The 20,660-nt window shown below is 35.8% G+C and overlaps 1 protein-coding gene across 1 annotated transcript; it reads right to left on the reverse strand.

Moving 5' to 3' along the window:
- Nucleotides 1-9,019: 9,019 nt before the first annotated feature.
- LOC114515607 (ALK tyrosine kinase receptor-like) lies at nt 9,020-19,540 on the reverse strand. Its single transcript, XM_028534894.1, has 6 exons — nt 19,460-19,540; nt 16,770-16,903; nt 14,329-14,555; nt 13,254-13,293; nt 11,584-12,114; nt 9,020-9,450 (listed from the first exon to the last, which is right to left on the reverse strand). The coding sequence occupies exons 2-6, from the start codon at nt 16,867-16,869 to the stop codon at nt 9,131-9,133; spliced, it is 1,218 nt and encodes a 405-aa protein (XP_028390695.1). The 5' UTR covers nt 16,870-16,903; nt 19,460-19,540; the 3' UTR covers nt 9,020-9,130.
- Between the last annotated feature and the right edge of the window lie 1,120 nt (nt 19,541-20,660).

Below are 20,660 nucleotides of genomic sequence, written 5' to 3' on the forward strand. Positions count from 1 at the left end.
CAAAGGTGCAAATGAAATCGAAGATATAATCAGTTCTTTCAAAGAATTGCTACTCATTTACTGTATTTACATGCGGCAAGCGACAACGAAACACGAGCCGCAATGACAAATATGTAAAATATAACACTTGGATTTTTAATTTTAAACACTAAATTGCCGCTTTTACTGAGCTTTTTACCCCTAGTAAACGTCACACTGAATTAAGCGCAGTACCGTAGTGCAAATGAAACCGAGAATAGCTACAAACAGTTTATAATCAGTTCGAATAAATGAAATTCGAAAACGGCAGACTGCCCAGGCACACTATGACAATGAAACACGAGGCGCAATGACAAAGATGAGGAAATAAACTTGGATTATCAACACTGAGTTAAAATAAGTCCAAACAGGCAAAACAATCAACAATATACTTAAAATACGATTTGATAGTCAATGCTGTATATCGCGCGTCGTACGATATGCTAAACGAAAAATCTAGACATCAATGCGCGAATATTTATATTGTGAATCAAAACAAATTACAGTAGAAATCAGGCAAAACGACAAGCAACTGTCAACCTTATATAAATGAAAACAAAGGCGAATGAAGAACAGAATGTATGTTAAATCTGGACTGGTACCTCTTCCACTTGGACGTTTTACATTTAAGTTTTAATCCATATTGGTATTTAATCCATATCACTGAAACGTGAGATTAATTTGTGCACAACTGCGCATACAAACAGGCCTGATACAACTGCGTCAGTGCGCACAACCACAATGCAACGCAACCCTAAAAATTTGCTTTTCACTGCCTACTACGCCAATTAGACTGCTGCTACGCTCGCTCGCTTCAAGCTCGCTCACTCCGCAGCAATTAATTATTAAAAATCGATCCACGGTCCCTGTGAATTACGGATGTTTGTATGGTCATGAAAATATATTAAAACTATTAAAAATATACAACTACAATTCCTACGATATATATACCAAACCTTCATTATAAGTTTGCATGGTGACGTCAATAAGTAAATTAGCTTGTATAGGTACACCATGTGCACGTAAATATTTAATACTGCAAAGTTTTTGGTCCGTTAACCGGGCCTTCATCAGTTGGAAGATTAGGCTACTATTATTATCACAATATCACTCATTCCTATTTGCTTGTTTTATTTTTTTTAATCATTAAAGGATTGCCCACCTGATTCCATCGTGTACATTTGGCATATACTTAACTAGGAATTGAGTCTGAACTGAATCTGCTTTGTAAAGAACTTCTATATATAAGCTACATATTGCTATGGGTTTTAACCTTTTGATTCATCACGCCGAATGTCTTTGGTCAAAATACTGTTCCAGTATGCAAGGTAGCCGGCAGCGTGTCACTGGCTTTTTGCTTTTTCTGAGAGGGCTGTTATTTACTTCTCGTCTCTCTGAAATACTGCTTATTAACCACGCACGAGATTTTTGCCCAGAAATATTGGACCGACGTCTTTCTCAACAGACCGAGCTCAAAGAGCGAGGTTTGTACAAAGAAATCGAGGTCCGATATTTCTCAGTATAAAGACCGAGCAAGCGAGGTAAATAAAAAGTTTATTATATATGACATAATCATGCATGTATTTGCACTTGAAACAAACAAGAATTTCTGAATTTGTATTAGTGGCCTGGCACGCATTTGACAAAAAAACAACAAAATTTTGAATTATTCAGTAGTTTACCTGAACTGATACAAGGAAATAAATTTTCTCTTTAGCCTTTATTTGTGCCTTTTTCATTCAGAATTTCTCCGTTTTTTATCTCGTAGCAGATCGCGAGTAACGCCGGTCCATTACGGGAGAGTAATTTGACCGCTCAAAGTTCTTCTTCTTCTCAGAAATCTTTAAAGCTAAAGAATCTATAGTAACCAAAAACGTTCCCATATTAATGAAATTGATCTGAATGGAGACATAATTAACGATTCTAATGAAATTGCTGATGCAATTTTAATGAAAATTTTTCTAATATTGGACCTAAACTTGCCGATAAAATAATTATGCCCTAGTGAAAAGAACCGGTCATATATCGATTTTTTATCGTCCCAAAATGATAATGTCTCTTTTCATCTTAAAGAAACTAATCAGTCATTAGTTTTCACGCTTTTATCCAGGTTGAGTAGATCAAAAGCAACTGGCTTGGATAAAATATCTTCTAGATTACTTCGAGGATGCCCAGATTTAATCGCGGATTCGCTTACTCTTATTTTTAATCGTTCCATTACTACAGGTATATTTCCTAATGAGTGGAAATGTGCTAAAGTCGTTCCCATACACAAACAAAGAAAACGGAACTGTATCGATAACTGTAGACCAATTTCGATTGTACCTGTCATTGCCAAGGTTTTTGAAAGGATTATATATGATCAATTGCAACTTTATCTATCTCTTGCTAACTATTTGCCAGTCAGGTTTTCGTGGTCTACATTCAACTGTAACTGCTCTTCTTGAAGCCACTAATGAATAGGCCTACAACATTGATCATGGAAATGTCAATGCTGTTATGTTCCTTGACCTCAAGAAGGCTTTTGATACCGTAGATCATGAAATTCTGCTAGGTAAACTGAATGCATGCGGAATTAGTGGAATTGCTGGTAATTGGTTTAGATCTAACCTTAATTTGCGGGATCAAAAGTGTTCGGGAACAAATGGTCATCTTTGGACGAGTCGTTTGCTTCGTTGCGGAGTACCGCAGGGCACTATATTAGGGCCAATTTTGTTTCTAATTTACATCAATGATCTAACAAATTGCCTTTCACATTCTCTGGCTCGGATGTTTGCTGATGATACCAACTTGACTTATGCGAGTAATAATATTGATGATGACATTAATCATTGTTTTAACGAAGATCTTGCAAGTGGCAGTGAATGGCTCTCAGCGAACAGACTTACTTTAAATCAATCTAAAACCGAATTCATGTTAATCGGATCCTATGAAAGAATCGGTACATTTCAATCATCTCCTTCATTGTTGATTGCTAATGTTCCAATTAGACAAGTTACTTTCACAAAATCTCTTGGTACATATATTGATGAAAATATGTCTTGGAAGATTCATATTAGAAAACTGTGCAAAAAAGTTGCCTCAGGTATACTGTAGGTGCTCCAAAACGTATAAGGCCTTTTGTTCCTCATTCCATACTGCGACTAATATACAACTTTTTAGTTCAAGCCTACTTCGAATATTGCTCTGAGGTGTGGGATACTTGCGGTAGCACTCTCGCGGATAAACTACAAAAATTACTAAATCGAGCCGCCAGAGTTCTGACGTTTTCCAGCCATGATACAAACGCGGAATATCTGTTCGAAAAACTTGGCTGGAAAAGTCTCGCATCTCAGCGCAAAATTGCCAAAGCTACTATGGTACATAAATCACTAAATGGTCTTGCACCAGATTATCTTTCTAGAATGTTTATTGATCGCAGTAGAATAACAAATTTCACGTTGAGAGACACCAATCGCAAATTAGCAGTACCGCAACCACGTACAAATTATTTGAAAAATAGCTTTAGCTATAGTGGTGCGGTGCTATGGAATTCTCTACCTAATGAACTACGACATGTTAATTCTATCCGTAAATTCAGATCTGAATGCAACAGTTTTATTCGATAATTCCTATTTATCTTAATTAAATTCACGGCACTAATGGAAAACAGGTATCTTACTTGTATCATAACTTGTACATGCATGCATGTATATGTATGTGTGTTCGTTTTTCTTGTATTTTACTTCATTGTTTTAAATCCTGATTAGTCTACCGTGATTTAATAAAAGTTTCAATTCAGTTCAGTTCAATCACTGAGCTCGATTTGACCGCCAATTAACGTGTTTGTGCATATTTCTTTAGTTCTAGAAACCAGTTATTAAAACTTGGGCCTCTTTCAAAAAAAATCACGATAGCAGTTTTTGCCTTAACGGCAAAGCAATATACTCTAAAATTAATAGCGGATGTTTGTACGCGATGACAATATACCAAAAAACCCATTTTATAAACACATTTGGATTCAAATGTTGTGTCTTTAGGACTACTGTAACTGTGTTTGTGGAATGGTGCATATTCTGCTTCATTTTCGACCATGTAATAAAAAAATGAGGATTATGAATCTTTAAAATCAGTCAAAATTTAAAATCAGAGTCTTCTAAGCCAGGCTACAAAGATATATGTTAAATGTATTAGTATTATTACATAAAATAGAATATCGGACACTAATAGGCCGTGGGATGAACATCCAAAAGATGCTTAGAAAACGGATTCCGTTGCACCCCTCGTGGAACTACATAATTTTCACATGAATCAATAGATAAAAATTTACTTTATCAGAATCCGTTGTTCCCCAAGCGAAACAGGTGCACAATTGGGAAAGCAATTCCTCGAAAGTTTGCTAATTTCGCGTTTCGAAATATTCGAACCGCCATTGTTTTAGTAGCAAATACGCATGCGGCATGCGCTTGTCAGGCAAACTCAAACTGCGCACGCGCATAAGCACGCACATGCTTCGAAGTGGAAACACGCTTAGTTATGCAAAGCAATAATGGCTGAAGATATTTATAAAACTCGAATATCCTCATGTTTTACTCATTTTGATGGCGTTACGGAGCAACTTTGCAAAGTTACACGCCAAAGGCTTAAGAAATTTCTTGAGTGTAGGTCTAAATGGGCCAAACTTAAATGTCAACAAGCTGAAATAGGTAAGAAATCGTACGCGAACATCGATGACGGATCTGTCAATTCATACATGGAAAAGAACCCTGACAGCATTAACTTAGAATGGTACTATCATATGAAATGCTGGAAGAGATTTTGTGATGAAGAGAAGATCCGTAGACAACAGCGAAAAGAACATAGCTCTAAAACTGTAACTTCTACCGAAGAACTACATGTAGAAGTGGAACCAATGTAACCAAGGCGAAAAATTACACGCCAATCAGTCGCAGATGTTAATAAAACCCTGCTTAAAAGAAACGAGCACGTACTTCCAGAGATATGTATTGTTTGTGGAAGAGACGCCTCTTGGTTCTCACTAGACAAGGTATGGTCATTTTGATTGATATAATTATACTAGTGCAATGTGCACTAGTAGCACAACATTCTCGGGTTTGGTTTTAAAATATCTTGTTCACACCAGGTAACTAAAAGAGAAGAAGAACTCCACTCATGTTGGCAGAAACCATTGATGCTGGTCTTCTACGTACAGCTGCCGAGAAAAGGAATGATGAACGGATACTCTTGCAAATCCGGAAGAAAGACTGTGTAGCACTGGAAGTCCTTTATCATAAAGTTTGTTACTACAATTATAAAAAGAAAACTCACCAGAGAGGCAAAAAAAGCAATTGGAGACTGAAAGATCTACATCAGTGTACAGGAAGTCTTATGATGTCTCTTGTAAGAAAGTAATCGAGACTGACGTCATTGCAAATAAGCAAATAAGTATATGAAAGATTTGCTGGAGAAATTTGTTATCATTGCTAAGGACACAGAGAATGTGGATGCATGATGCATCCAAATATAGAGCTTCATCCAAATAAAGACTGATGAAAAGTTATCCTCAACTTTTGTGTTCTATGTACCGAAAATGAGAAATGTTAGGGAGATGCATGTAAATGTGGAAAATTTGGATTCTTCCAAATTGGTTGAGGAACATATGTCAAACAAGTCAGAAAACAACTATGAAGACTTTGATGAAGAAAGCTATACCATTGATGATGATGATCTGAATTCCAACACAGAAACTGAGGGAAATTCTAAAGTCAATGAGTTACAAATTCTATACAATGCTGCATTGATTCTTTGCCAAAAGGTCCAAGAAATACCAAAACTAAATCTTCCTTAGCCAACATTGGCATCTGATTTGACAATGGATAATGTGCAAAAAGTGGTTCCATGTGAACTTTTTAATGTATTGGCTTGGATTTGTGGATGCTCTTCAGAGCCAACTTTAAGTGAGTACATGCCAATTGAGGGCAAGGACAGTGCCAAACTAACATCAATTGTACAAGACCTTGTGAATTTAGCATCTGGGGGAAGGAATCCTACGCCCAAGAGCATAGCCCTTGCCATGACACTTAGACAACTGACAGGTTCAGCCTCGGTAATTTTTCTATTGAGTGGCTTTGGACATTGCATGTCACACTCATTTGTATTGTGCCATGAGACTGCCCTTGCACAGATGAATATATCCAAGGATTCTGCTATTCCTCCAGGCTTTGTTAGTGATGTGAAGGCTATAGTTAAGCGAAATATTTAACTTGTCCCTTGATTGTGTGAGTTGTATGTATATTTATATATTCTCCGTCCTGTTTGATACAGGTAGGTTTTTTACCTGACACAATTTGTCAATTTTTAATGAATTAAGATGTTAATGTAAAACGGTATTTTGAAACAATAGCTAATGAATTGAAGTGATTTAGCATATGAGCAAGCAAAATGTACAATGTATTTTAAACAATATTTGATGTGTGTGTATTTATTCGTTAATATTATTAGGTTTGATCTTTATTCCTTGATTTTATTTTGTTGTTTTCACACGGGAAATCGGGGAAAACGCACAGGGAAAATCCATTTCTCTAGTTTGCGCATGCGCAGTGCGACTTTGGCTGACATGAGCATGCGTATTTTCTACTAAAACAATGGCGGTTTGAATATTTCAAAGCGCCAAAATAACAAACTTTGGAGGGATTTTTTTCCCAATTGTGCACCTGTTTCACTTGGGGAGCAACGGATTCTGATAAAGTAAGTTTTTATCTATTGATTCATGTAAAAATTACGTAGTTCTACGAGGGGTGCAACGGAATTGCATCTTTTCAATGCTCATCCTATGGCCTATAAAAGTATACAACAAAAATAACGATTAAATAAATTCCAGACTTGCCATCTTGAAATTCAGATAAAATCCACTCATGTATACATGTATGTAAAGTAATTAAGCCAGCTATGTAATTTGTTTCACATCCTGTTGCTCTGAATCACAGTTTTTACCAGCAGAGATACAATACTAGTTAAAAATGGGCAAATGGTCACGTATTTTTCCATTTTTGTAGGTTATTTGAACGTTTACCGTATTTTTTTTAACAAAAAGCTGGCTAATCGTGTGTACGGCTGCCCTTTTGCACCTTGCGAAGACTTGTAAAAGTCATGTTCCTTGTCCTTTCTTAATCTGCCTGAAAAGGGCAGCGATTGTTTTACCAATGATTCTGCCAAAGACATTTATCAGGAAAGGAATATATACGAAGATCTCGTTAATGCGCTCAAGGATCAATTTATCAACCCAGCATCTGTTTGGCTTTGGCGACAGCAATTAGCGGCTCGAAAACAATCCGAGACAGAGCGTCTAGCTGACTACGCGTCCGACATAAGGTGTGCAGGATGTATGAATTTCAAGCAAGATTGGGTGGTAACCGTAAATATAGTATGTTACTTGCAATTATCATGCATGAATATTTCTTCCCTCATGATTGTAACATCTAAAGAAACGTTCTTCGAACTCAAAATTTCACCTCCAAGTTAGCACTCTGTAATTAAAAATCGTTCCATAGCGGAATCCCACCTAAACTGTAGGCACCTTTCGTATGCGTCGAAAATTGATAAGTTACTGAATAAGTAAGCCAAACATTGTTATTGGCGGCCCTTCAATTGTTTTAAACATTAAAAACAAATGTTATGTTAATAATAATCTACCAACCCTGTTAAACATGCTTGCATGTTTTCTAAGTCAGTTAAAAGGCTCGGTCCATACTGCGAAAAAAGAACGAGACCAGTATCCTTCTGTACGGACCGAACAAGCTTAGTCAATAAACTATTTATTATATGACTAAAAACGATTACCAATCAGAATGCTTGATTTTAGTTGATGGACCGATGAACTATTCTAGTCATATAATAATCTGAATTATTGAATGCGTACCTCGTTTCTTCCTCAGGCTCGGTCAGGTCATGAGGCGATTCTTGCTGTGCTTTAGGCAGTTGTTGTGGAACATCATAAACTGCTTGGGCTCTACCTTGGATGGGATCTTTCTATTGTTTTCTCATTACTCATATATTTCGAAATTCGTGTGGGGTCAGCCAAGTAATAAATTTGGGCAGATCCACTGGACCTGAACAAAAACTGGATGGTTCGCTAAAATCAGGCTTTACAGGAACGTTTTAGTGACTGCGAAGAAGCTTGAGAAAACATAAACAAAACAATTCTAACAAAATGAATTACAGTGCTCTCCAAAAATAACCTAACAAAAACCGCGGTTAACCTAGGTCGAATCTCGGTGAGATGAAGGTTTAACCTTGGCCTTAAGATGATTTCGATATGATTATTGTGTTATTGTTCTCAGCTGTTTATAACATTCCTTTCGAAAGCGGAATTTTCCCTTGTGGTCGTCTGCGGTCTCTATCGGTCGACCGAAACCGAATCGCGCCCAAACCGCAACAGAACTACGCAACCACAGTGTTAGGTACAGTATAATTTCATTATCCTATATCCAAACAGCAAAAATCATTTTCTTATCGAGAAAATATATCTTATCTTAAGAATTTGTTTCTTATGTAAAGAAAATTTTTCTTAAACTGAGAATTTTTTTTTAACTCTAGAATATAAAATCTCGTTTAGAAAGTAATTTTTTAAAATAAGAAAGTAGTCAGCCCACAGATAATAATCTTGAAATGAGTTTTTTTTCTCAAAATAAGAAAGCGACATTTGCTGTGCAATTACATATAAAAAATAAATGTACAGATTACTTCATTTATACCTTTAATTTTCACGATAATACTTGACACGTTGTATACACTGAATATATCATTTATGTAAATCATATAGGATACAATCTAATGCTCGCTTCATATGTAATATTTGAGCATTATTCGCCTAAATAGATTGAATATAGTTTCTAAAAGACTAGGATACATTTTTGGACCTGGGGCCAGTTGTATAGAAGACTAGTTAATTTTTAACTGTAGTTCAGTGTAGAATTAGCCAATCAGAGTCGTGTGTGTCTGAGTTAAATAAGATTTAACTATGCAAAATTAGTACAACCGGCCCCTGATTTTCAATTACACACAATTAAATTTAATTTATGCATCCTTCAGTTACACACAATTGAATTTGATTTACCTATCCTTCAGGCTAAACCTAATTTAAAAGTTTAATTTCAACAAAACCATGCCCACTCTCGCGATATCCTTCTTTGTTCACCTGTTCCTTTCCACCATTAAAAGATCCACCACCTCCTCCACAAGAATCCCAAACCGAAGGACCCGGCGCTCCTCCTGAATATCCTCCCCCTCCTCCTCCTCCCGATCCTCCTCCAACTCCCGCTCCTCCTCCTCCAAAACCACCGTGAGGATGAGGATATTTATTTGATAAACCCCCTTCTCCGCCTAGAATAAATCCTTTTCCACCTCCACTTTCACCGCTTGTCCCATTGCTGTAAAACCCACCACCACCGCCACCTAGAATACGTAATTACATATTTCTAATAAATTATGTTGTTACGTTAGTTGATAAAGTAATGCTAATAAAGCGAAAATAATCATACTCTGAGAGTTTGAGACCAAACTATAGACCTGGGTTACAAGGAAGACAGCTTAATACTGCCGAACTAGGGGCTTGAACCAACCAGTCACAAAATGTGCGGAAATGCCACTACTTTTTTATATAATTATCAACAATTTCTAATGACATTTAGTGCCGTCGTCAGTTTTTTAAACTTAAGTGGGTGATTGACATATTTTTAGACCAAATGCGAAACTTAGTAACCGCGCCTTCGCGCAACATGAAAATGAAGCTAATTATGGAAAAACTGAACCAAAACTTCACCATCAGACCGTCCAGCTTTTCGTCGTTGAAAGTTGTCCATTCTTCGTACTTTTCCGCATTGCAAGCCTTCAAATACATTTCAATTAAACATTCTCTTTTGCGTATTTTTTAATTTTCACTGTGTTTTTATTTAACAAATGCTCTCTTTTCTGCACTAATTCAGCGTCAGAAATTAGACTCACACTTAAATTTGCTTACGCCATTTTGAAAAATTTCCCGCGATAGAAAATCGTATCTCTTTGGAGCTGTTGTAGCTAATAATAGATACTATATAGATGAGAAACTTTAGCAAGGCAAGAATCTTGTGGTATTTTTGCCTTTTTTTCACAAAAATATGAAGATAAATATTGAAAATATACGGCAGTAATATGCGGCCGTTGCGAGTAGCAATGACTACAATGCTTTCACTTCCAGAAAAATAATTTGATAGTGCTTTCTCACATACCTCGTACCCTGCACGTACCCCCCAACCCACTTAAATTTTTAAACTATCATGTTACCATCCCTGTATACTTATACCTATACTATCAACGCTTTTCTTTGAGTCATGCCATGATATAAACTTATAGTTATAGCTAGGACCAGGAGATTATTTTCTTGGTTCGAAATGGCGATGGGTGCTACATATATACAATACCTCCCATTATCGCAAATAGATTTGCCTCTGATTTAGCCATCATATGGAACTGAGAAATGCGTCTCTGTAGGCGCATGTTAATATAGGTATCCTAATATTCTTTCAATGATACTCCAACCCACGGTGAAAAGGCTTTGAATTTATTGACATGTTCAGATCACTGAGCCAGATATGCAGGCCGATAAGCGGTGAGGTGTGTGGGCTCAATTGTGGGCTCATGTGGTTCGATTTTCAGTTCATTATTCAGATCAATATCGTTCAGTTTGATAAAGACAATATGGCAATTGTTTTTATTTTATCAATCAACTACACAATCTAATACACATACAGTCTGAATATAAACAAACACGGTTATAAATATTAACAGCGTAGATATCATTAAATAAAAATTGACCGTCTTACCGATGGCAGCGATGCGACTTAATTCAAATACTTATGAAACATTGCTCATCGAGATGAGGAACACATTTTTCATGTATGTAATTTTTCATTTTTCACATTTTCCGCTACGAGCAGAAATGTGAATTGTAAGGTATCTAATATCCGGAATATTTATATATATATGTCCTCAAATTTTCAGTGGTTAAAGATCGATAAAATAGATGATGTTTTGGACGTGGACAAACATGACTTCTCAATTGTGGGTTGAATAGAAAGCACATTTTATTGATTTCCCACTGTTTTTTTTGAGGGGACTCCATATTGGACTACTAAATTAGCGCTAAATCGCGCATGCTTGGCGGACATGTTAGCCTACATTTCTGGCCATCGGCTGAGGTTGGGTGCGCAAATCCACGCAGTGATTTCCAAGGGGACCTCATTGACTGCTGAGTTTCACTCGAATACGCGCCCACTCGTTAAGTGTGAGTGTTAGTAAGCTATGAAAATACTGTTTATTCACGCGGATATAGTTTGACACCGTATGTTAATTATGCCCGATATTTCTGGCCATGAATAAGAAATTATAGCCACAGGAATATTGAGGGAAATGGTGTCAGGTTTTTTGTCTGTACTTTTGACGTTTTTGACATATAGATGCACTACAGTATTTTCTTGCATTAGTAAGCTATCGGCCTTGTCAAACATCCCGTAATGTAATAGTGAAGATAGAATTTTGAGAATCATTTACCTGATTTGGCATCACCATACAAAGCGCCAGTTCCATTAGCACCACCAGCCCAAATGGAACAGGAACTTCCGGGGGAACACGCATTACTCTTTCCTGTTGTCTCTGTACTTGCGTCGCAGTTTAACAACTGGTTATTAAGACCTTGAGCACCACCTCCACCACCAGCAACGATCATTGGCGTGTTAGTTATTGTCGCAACAAATGTTCCTCCTCCTCCACCACCAATAAGATCAGTTTTAGCACCCTCTTGTCCAACCAATATTTTAATCACATCCCCTTTTTTAAGATCAAATTCTCCTTTCATGTTCGCTCCTCGACCTCCAGGCAACCCGTACTTATCCTTCCCCCCTGCTGCACCAACTGCAGTGATTTCGTATGTACCAGTCCACGGAACTGTCCAGAACTGTATCCCTTCCTTAACAGTCACCATGTTTTCATTGTCTTTACTCAAATATTCAGAACCAAGCGATTGAGGACCAAGGCGGCCAGAAGCACCAAGATTTGTGAAATTTGCATGGAACGTCCCGATTGCTAAAATGAAATTAATCCTGGTGGTACATTTTCTGTAGTTGATTGTGAAACATAATGTCACATTGCCTTGTTTACAAGGATTACGTTTCTATCGCTCAGAGGGGTAATCAGAAATTCTTATGCATTGTATATGTCTGACATTTAAGGGTTATAGACTGTTGTGAGTGTTTTGTTCACAAATAAACGCACTTACTGACCATACAATGAAATCGAGGCCACACACGAACATAGGACTTTTAATATACAATCTGAGTGGATTGATTACTGCATTGAAGAACTAAGCTTCGTTGTAGACTGTCGTTTTTGAATCGACCATGATTTTTATTGGTTATTGCGAATAAACCACGATTCGAATGGGTTATTACGAATAAAGTGCGATTTTGCAAGAATTATTGCGAATAAATTTTGATTCCCATGATCTGTCGCCAGGCAACAAGAAACCACGTGATTGATTTTGACCAGTCGCATGAGTAGATTGAGGCCAAAGCACGAAGATTGTATATTAAGTGAGGCTAAACTCTCGTATTTATACGATAAATAAGAAATATATAACAGTGGCTTTTTCTAATCTGTTGTTTCTTATTTATCCACATGCAGGAGATATTATCGTAAAGTCGCAACACAACATAACGTAGCACTATTGCTAATATAATACTAAATATGAATAACTGTTTCTGTTTGATATAGTGCCCCTATTTTGAAGGCGGGATATTTTTGTCGAAGTCTGATTTGTAAAATGGCAATCTTTTACTCGTAGTCGTACTCGTAGTTACTGCTCAAGCTCAAGCCCATTAATGGGCTAATGAAGATTGATGTTAAGTGACCACAGTTAGTTGGAAACAGCCATAAGAGGAAAGGTTTAAAACCTTTTTAGACTACTTCACAATATAGAAATTAATTAGATACTGAACATTACCACCATTATCATCATTGCTTTTATCTATTCGTATACGTTGCGTCACGATATAGAAAATTATTGATGGCATACCCTAAGCTTTGCCCTCAAATGTTTGAAAAGCAAAGACGTTTCATATGTTAAACTTTAATTGCCTATAAGAGCTCCAAATAACCTGCTGCTCGTTTGGTTAGATCAAAAAGTGCCATATGATGTAAAAACTAACACAAAAACTCGAACCTACCATTCTGCACTGATGAAACACTCGCGCCTGTAGTTCTTCTCTAAAGAAAAACAATGCGGCCTATTAAGATGTTTAGACAATAATGACAATGAGATGATCACCGTCGATGGCCGACAAAGGATTGCATGTCAATATGGTGAATTAATGGGATGCCTACATGTCCGTTGTGTGTTATCAGTTTCTTGTAATAATTTTTGTCGCCCCCCCCCGTCACTTGACACCCTGATGCACCCAAATTACGCCTTGACCTCCGTTCCTCTCTATACATACTAGACTTTTCCGTTCGAAATTAATGCGATGTGTCGCGACACGTTTTCATTTCATTTATTATTGTCCGCGACCAAGATGCAATTTGGGAACTTTCGTTTGGTTTTCTTCCTATGTTGAAATTATTTTCTTATTGATGGTATTTTCCTATTGCTATACTATTTTTTGTTGAACGTCTTGCCAATTAGACTTATTTGTTTGAGAAATCCAGCGAATTTGATTTGATTTGTCAATAGTGATATCAGCTTAAATATATTGGCTAATTATTGTGATGAATAAGTTTCAGATTTCCTGAACAACATTTTGAGGAACTTATCAGGACAGTTTCTTCAAGTTAGGAAATGAACTGATCAACAATTTTCGGAACGCTTCTATTGGCATGCATGACTGTACGGTAGAATTTTTTAAAAATCTAAATCGCATTGACCTAAGCGATGAAAGGTAGATATAAAGTCTTCTGCTTTCATCGAAATACAGAAGGAAAACTAATTAAGAATGTTCCATTTCTTAGCCAATGGCGAGAAATTACTGAGAATTTTATTCCAAATTACTTGAAGTAGCTAACACTAATCGGCTGCTCTTACGAGTTTAACCCTCAAATCCAAAATTAGTTTTTCGGGTTTAAACTACATAAACCAACTACAGCGTTTCTATGTGTTGGAAGGTTATATGTGCGAACTTAAAGCATGCGAATCCGCAGATAACCATCTGGGCCATCTGGCATGGCGGAAATCCAAGCATCAGCACGATTTTACTGGCTCACAAACAGACGATATTCAGAGCGACAAAAGTTACCAAAATGTCGTACCTTTTCAATTATCTCGTAATAATTGACGTTTTTCGCCAAATAAAGTTTAATGGGATGTGCTGACTTTGTGGCGTTATTCAGTTCACAATTCATGACAGAATCAGCTTGTTTCCTAGTTATAAAATTTATCGATTTGCAAGCGGGACGCTCAGCCAAGCATTCATGAGCACAGTCTAGAGCAGTCAGTGCGCGGCATTTGCGAAAGACGTGACCAGCAAGTGTAGTATCTGTTAAAAGAAGAAAGAAAATAGACATTTGTGAGAAAAGGGGAAAACTAATTCGCGTTTTTCTTATTCCAATTGAAAATAGAATTTAATGACAATTTTATACGACATTTTTTTTTGTGGAAGGAATTTTTTGCGTAAAAATTAAACAGCCTGGAACTATAAAAAGGCCATGCAGGAAGAAAAACGAAAATATACACGGTTAAAAGTGCAAAGCATTACTGCCTAACAGATAAATGTCTGACACACAAGGAACTATTGGGTAAACGCATTTCTTTTAGCGAGGGAGGGATTTTGTTTTTACTTGACATTCCAGCACAAACATTCCTTTTTCTCCCATGTTATATATGCAAAAGTTAAACAGCTTCGTATATTTGCTATTCCTGCCATTTGACATTTTTTCACAAACTTATATTCAGAATGACATCCAATAACCTCAGTGTAAATCAAATTTTTATCGAAGAGCTGGCATTCAAAGAAGATATTAAAATATAACAAGTAAGTATGCAAAAAAACTTGTAAGCGTTTAGATGTATAAGCGCTGACAGGCCCGATTCAGGATTTTCCCCAAATATTCATTTAATATGGAATACAACATGAATTATATAGCTGAAAATTCACACATTTAAAACAACGTCTCCAAATTTTAATAATTAAAAACACTTTCGTCACAGATACATGCAAGTTTCAGCTATTAAAACAAATTGATTGATAGCACAAAAGGAATACTAGTATACTCAAGGCTGTCGATTGTAAAACCGTGACATTTTTTTGAGAAACGTGCGATAAGAAAGGCAATCTGAATATCAAGTCGCCGGAAATTGAATTATTTCCATTCATAGTTCCTCAAAACACATAAATGCACTGCACTGAGTCAGAACCTTATAGGGGTTCAGGCCAAATTCCCCCAGCAAAAAGAACTGACAGAAACAGCAAAGTTATGGGTATACTTTATGGTGTATTAGCTAGCATACAGATAGTTATATCTATTTAATAGATATTATGGGTATACTTATACCCATAACTTTGCTAGCGGATAGCCTTGCATGTTTACTGGCATATATATAGTTCTCTTGTTTTGCAGGTTTTGAAAGAGGCTTTTAAATTTTTGAATATAATGATTATAAAATTTCACATTTCCGCAATTGAACGTAATATAATTACCTGTCTGAATTATATAAAAACCCATAGTCTTATGTATTGGAAATAAGGACTGTAAATATTAATTTCCTAAGGGCGGTCTCAACATGTGCAAACTGTCTTTTTTGTCCCTCTCTTTAGGCCGCCCTGATTTCTCCATTAGACTCTATAACTATCAGTATGAAACAAAGCAAAGTCAAGGAACTCTGCAAACATTCTGATCACTGATGATCAATGGTTATAAAGCTCAATATGTATAGACATTCTTATAGGCGGTACACCTTCATGATTTAAAGTGTCTCAGCGATGCATGAAACATAAGCTGATCGAGATACACAATCTATTTTATCTATCTAGTGGTCAAAAGTTGCAATGTCTCGCACGAGCCAACATGGTGTATTCAAATCGGAATAACTGGCGGCAGTGCCTTTTCTAGTGGTCAAAAGTTGCAATGTCTCGCACGAGCCAACATGGTGTATTCAAAGTTATCGGTCGCCAAAATTTCACACTTGCCTCGTAGGAGTCAAAAAGGATGAACAGTTACAATATCTTGCCAAAACTGTCGTTATTATCTAAACAAGTACGATGGTACTATAGTGGACCAGGAACTGCGTAACCGAGTTTAATTTCTGAACTGCATTGTATTTATAACAATGGAGAGGACAATGTATTTCTAATCGTTTCCGTTTACTTATATATAGGCTGAATGTTAATGATATGTATATATTATTTGCTGCAAATATATCAAGAATTGCTTGTAACTTGCTTCAAAGGTCAAAAGTAAAAATTCGAACTCCGTCAATCGATGCGGAATATTGCTTATATAGAGTAATTGTGCCAAGTTTCATTCCGATCAAACAAGTAATGCTATAGAGCCTTAGGGTTTTTTTTAAGGGTGTCGCCCCCTAACAACAAGAAGAAGAAGAAGAAGAAGAAGAAGAAGAAGAAGAAGAAGAAGAAGAAGAAGAAGAAGAAAAAGAAAAAGAAGAAGATTAGCAGCGGTTAGGGACCAGTTCCTGGTCCAACAATAACTTAAGCTGTATGTAATAAGGAGAAAATTAATTGCGTATTGCCTACCTGAAGCGGTTAATTTGAATACGGCAGAAGATATCGTAGAACTGGACGTATATGTGCACAACTGTAACAAATACAATTGAAGAACTTTGTAAACATTCATGGCGAGGATCGTTGATTATGTTTAAACTAGAAATCTGAAAAGAAATATGAAATAAATTTAACATATAAACATAATCTAAAAACTTTTCGAAGCTATTGTTGCATTTAAAAAGATATCTTAATTTTATAGGAAATGCTTGGAAACGTTTTAACACCTTACTGTCTAAATTAAAAAGATATACCAAAAGAATAATAACTACCGTTTTTTGCAGAAGAAAGCAATCTGTTGATTTGGCATAAATACATAGATATAATACAGCTATATAGATAACATTTTCCACCCTATGTTCCCATATATCCTTTAGCCATGTAGGTAGAATACTGTAGCGTGCATTTTGTATTATTTGAAAACGTTCGCGAACTATACCTAACTACCCTATAGATCTACTATAATTATTAAGCTGTTTCTGTGTCTGAATAAATATCATCTTTAGCCTTGAGAATAAATAAAATTTATAAACCGTCTGCTGCAATTTCCAAAAAGGAAGAATTAGCAGCGGTATACTGTTAAAGTAATGCAGCTGTAAATCCAGAATTTTTTTACAAATCTTATGCGGATAATATATAAGACACGAAATTTATACTCGCGCTTAGCACGGCTGCCTATAGCTCATTGTAAAAAACCGTTTACCAATAACCTTTTCGAATTAGAATCAAGGAGAACAGCTAAGGTTCCTCAATTATATAGACCAAAAATAGGTATCGGTGTCTTAATTAAAGTTGCATGTCATATAGATGTCCTTAATTAAAGTTGCATAGAACGACACTTATTATTACATCGTCTATATATATAATATAATGTACGTCCTGAGTTTGATGCATGATGATAGATAGGAAGTTATGTATAGAACAACATTCAAAATTTAACAGAAACATACACTATTATAAGAAGAGCCTGAATTATATTCTGAAAAAAAAAATTGAACGAAACATAAAAACAACGAAGAGTAAGATATACACAAATTTGCACCTGTAACACAATCATCCCTCTTAACATTTACATAAGTCAAACTTTTCCGATCGCAATTTCCTCAATCGTGAGTATAATGACTTTTAATTATTTTTTTTGTGCAAGTATAGTCATAATTAAAAGTGAGTAAACATCACTAGTTTTCTCCTGCATGCATATATATTATAAGCAACAAAGGAGATTATAGACTCTCAAATACAATGTATAAAATGTATTTGTAACAAATACATTTTTTGTCCCGCAGCGAGTACTAGCAAAATTATTAACTGCATGCGCGTACCTAAACTAATATCATATTAACTATATATAGGCCTATAATGTCTTCAATACGGAACGAAAGAAGGCGAACATCTGGACAACATTTTCTGAAGTCACAATGGGTACTGACCAACATAGGCTTGCAAAATTAAAATTTTAAGCTAGGATAGCTATAATTATTTTCTTCTTTCGATGTTAAACCACTACTACTAATCATTAGTGTTCAACTTGTGCAAATGTTGAGATACTTCTGAATATATATAGCATGTTTTAATCATGGCACGATATGAACTTAACACTGCATGGTACTTGAGAAACAAATATTGGACTTATGTCTAGCGACACGTTGTAAATTGCACAGGAATGTTCTGCAAACAAACAATGTTATGTAGCTAAGGACAGAATTGCCCGATCAGAGTCGTGCATTTTTGAGTTACTATAGAATAAACTATCCAAAATGTGGTTCAATATGTTTTATACAACCCGCCCCTTATCTTGTTTTATTCCGATCTCCCTTTAGCCGAACTTGAATATTGTCATCGTCTGAATTTCCTGCTGGCTGGAGAAACACTAATACTAATAGTATCCCTCTAAAGAATATAAATAAATGCTAAAGGAGCATTAAATCCACATCATAATTATAACACCTATAATATTATGTAGGAAAAACTCATCGCTGTCCAGAGAATTCTCACCATGATGCTAAATTGCAGCCGGTGCATCTGTGACTTAAATTTCATTTTTCCCAACGGATCGGCCCGACGCTTGTTTGGATATGCAAAATTTTTAAGTTTCGGCTCCTTGTGCTCATGCAAATGACTATCTCTACGTTTAATTTGTATAAAAAACGAGGAATAAACTGGGTCTAAAATTCAATTCCAAGGGTATATGATGATATAACATGAATATCTTGTAGTCTATATGTTCAGAGTCTATATGACTGAATAAATGAATTAATGGTAGTTATGAAGACGATTGGTAGTTGTGAACACGATTATGTAGCTACGTAAATGGAAAAAATAACTGCCATTACATAAACTTAAATTGTGGTATTGTTATATTTTTTGGGCTTTAATATCCTCTTTCAGTTTTTCATTCGTGAATGGGCATGCATGCATGGGAAACTTTATATAGTTATTCTTAGGTCCGCGTCATATTTATCCATTTATTCGATGCTTAAAGGCTTTCGTGAATTGTAGATCTCATTATATTTTCTATAGTATTTCATATAATGAAAAATTCAACTATTAAATTACAGTATAAATTATATCGGTGTACGTTGCTTTACTTCTACGATTTATATGAACATCAGAACATATATACATGAACATTATTATTATAGTGACATTGAAACATTTCTTACCGCAATGATACTGATCTCAAGGTAAGGATTTCACTTTTATATTGAACACAAAATTTTGGGAACATAACATAGCTATACCAGCTGTAACTCTTTGGCGAGCAGCCGCGCCTAATAAACTAATGCAGACAAGTTATAGTTTCGTATTACTTAAAACACCCAATCAGCCAATAGCATTTTGAATTTATTCAAATATGAAGCGTACTTGTCGGAAGCCTTGTTAACATAGGTGTCCTAATTATTCTTCTGTTATTGTCTTCAAACACACGCACGCACAGACAAAATTGAGCCTATAGTTCATATAATAATGTCACCCAATTAAGATATACTTTACTCGTACCTGAGACCAAGGAAATTTATTATAAACAAAGTACTTCATTCTTAGTGAATACTGTAGGTAACATATGAGAACTGAAATTGTGCCCATACAAATTGAATACAGAATTAAGCAACATTTACCATTACTGTTCTTAGGAGCCACATTTATCCGCATAAAAATAAGGCCTAAAATTGAAAAAAAATATTACTTTCTCTCACCTGCAAACCAAATTTAGTTTGCAAAATGTCGGCTCCGAGCCAGAAAATTGCCAGTTGAATTATGTATTATTTTCGTACGGCTAGTATATGATTTGTTTGCTGTTAATCAAGACGTCTTTCTATACAAAGCTTCACAATTAAATTATAAGATATTTTGCTGCTATCTTTATATAGCTAGTTGTGAAGTCAATCGATTGTCAGTTTCGGCTTATGATGTAATTTTTTTCCCGCGGACAATAAGCAATATTTTACTGTGTTTACATAATTATCATGCAAATGTTCATCGGGACGTGATGTGGAAAGACATCCCGATCTTACGCGCGTATTTGAAAAGACGCTAATTTAAAAATTACTCCATTGCGCTGTAAGATGATCATTTAAGATGAAAATGAAGATAGCAGTTTTCCTTCGCTTCCGCCTCGTGGATTTGATACAAGTGAACATAATTCCATAATTCATGCAAACCATAATTAAGTTTCCGTAGAATTAGATTTTGATTTTTTCCAGCTGTCGCCACTCATCAGTTTGACATTCGCTTCTTCGCAAAAATTCTCTAACGACTATATTATGCTTACTTTACTGGCCCAGGCCTTTCTAGAAAATTCAAACACTAAAAAAAGTCTGTCCCAGAACATACGGCACCTCCAAATATTTTGTACGTTTGGCA

The sequence above is a fragment of the Dendronephthya gigantea genome, unplaced genomic scaffold, assembly GCF_004324835.1.
Source record: "Dendronephthya gigantea isolate DGI-Jeju-01 unplaced genomic scaffold, DenGig_1.0 000004F, whole genome shotgun sequence".
NCBI lineage: Eukaryota > Metazoa > Cnidaria > Anthozoa > Malacalcyonacea > Nephtheidae > Dendronephthya > Dendronephthya gigantea.

Coding starts and splice junctions, on each gene's coding strand:
- LOC114515607 (XM_028534894.1), bottom strand. CDS start 16,869: ATGAATGTTTACAAAGTTCTTCAATTGTATTTGTTACAGTTGTGCACA. Junction 14,556..16,769: donor ATTCAAATTAACCGCTTCAG/GTAGGCAATACG, acceptor TTCTTTTAACAG/ATACTACACTTGCTGGTCAC. Junction 12,115..13,253: donor TGTTTCATCAGTGCAGAATG/GTAGGTTCGAGT, acceptor ATTTCATTTTAG/CAATCGGGACGTTCCATGCA.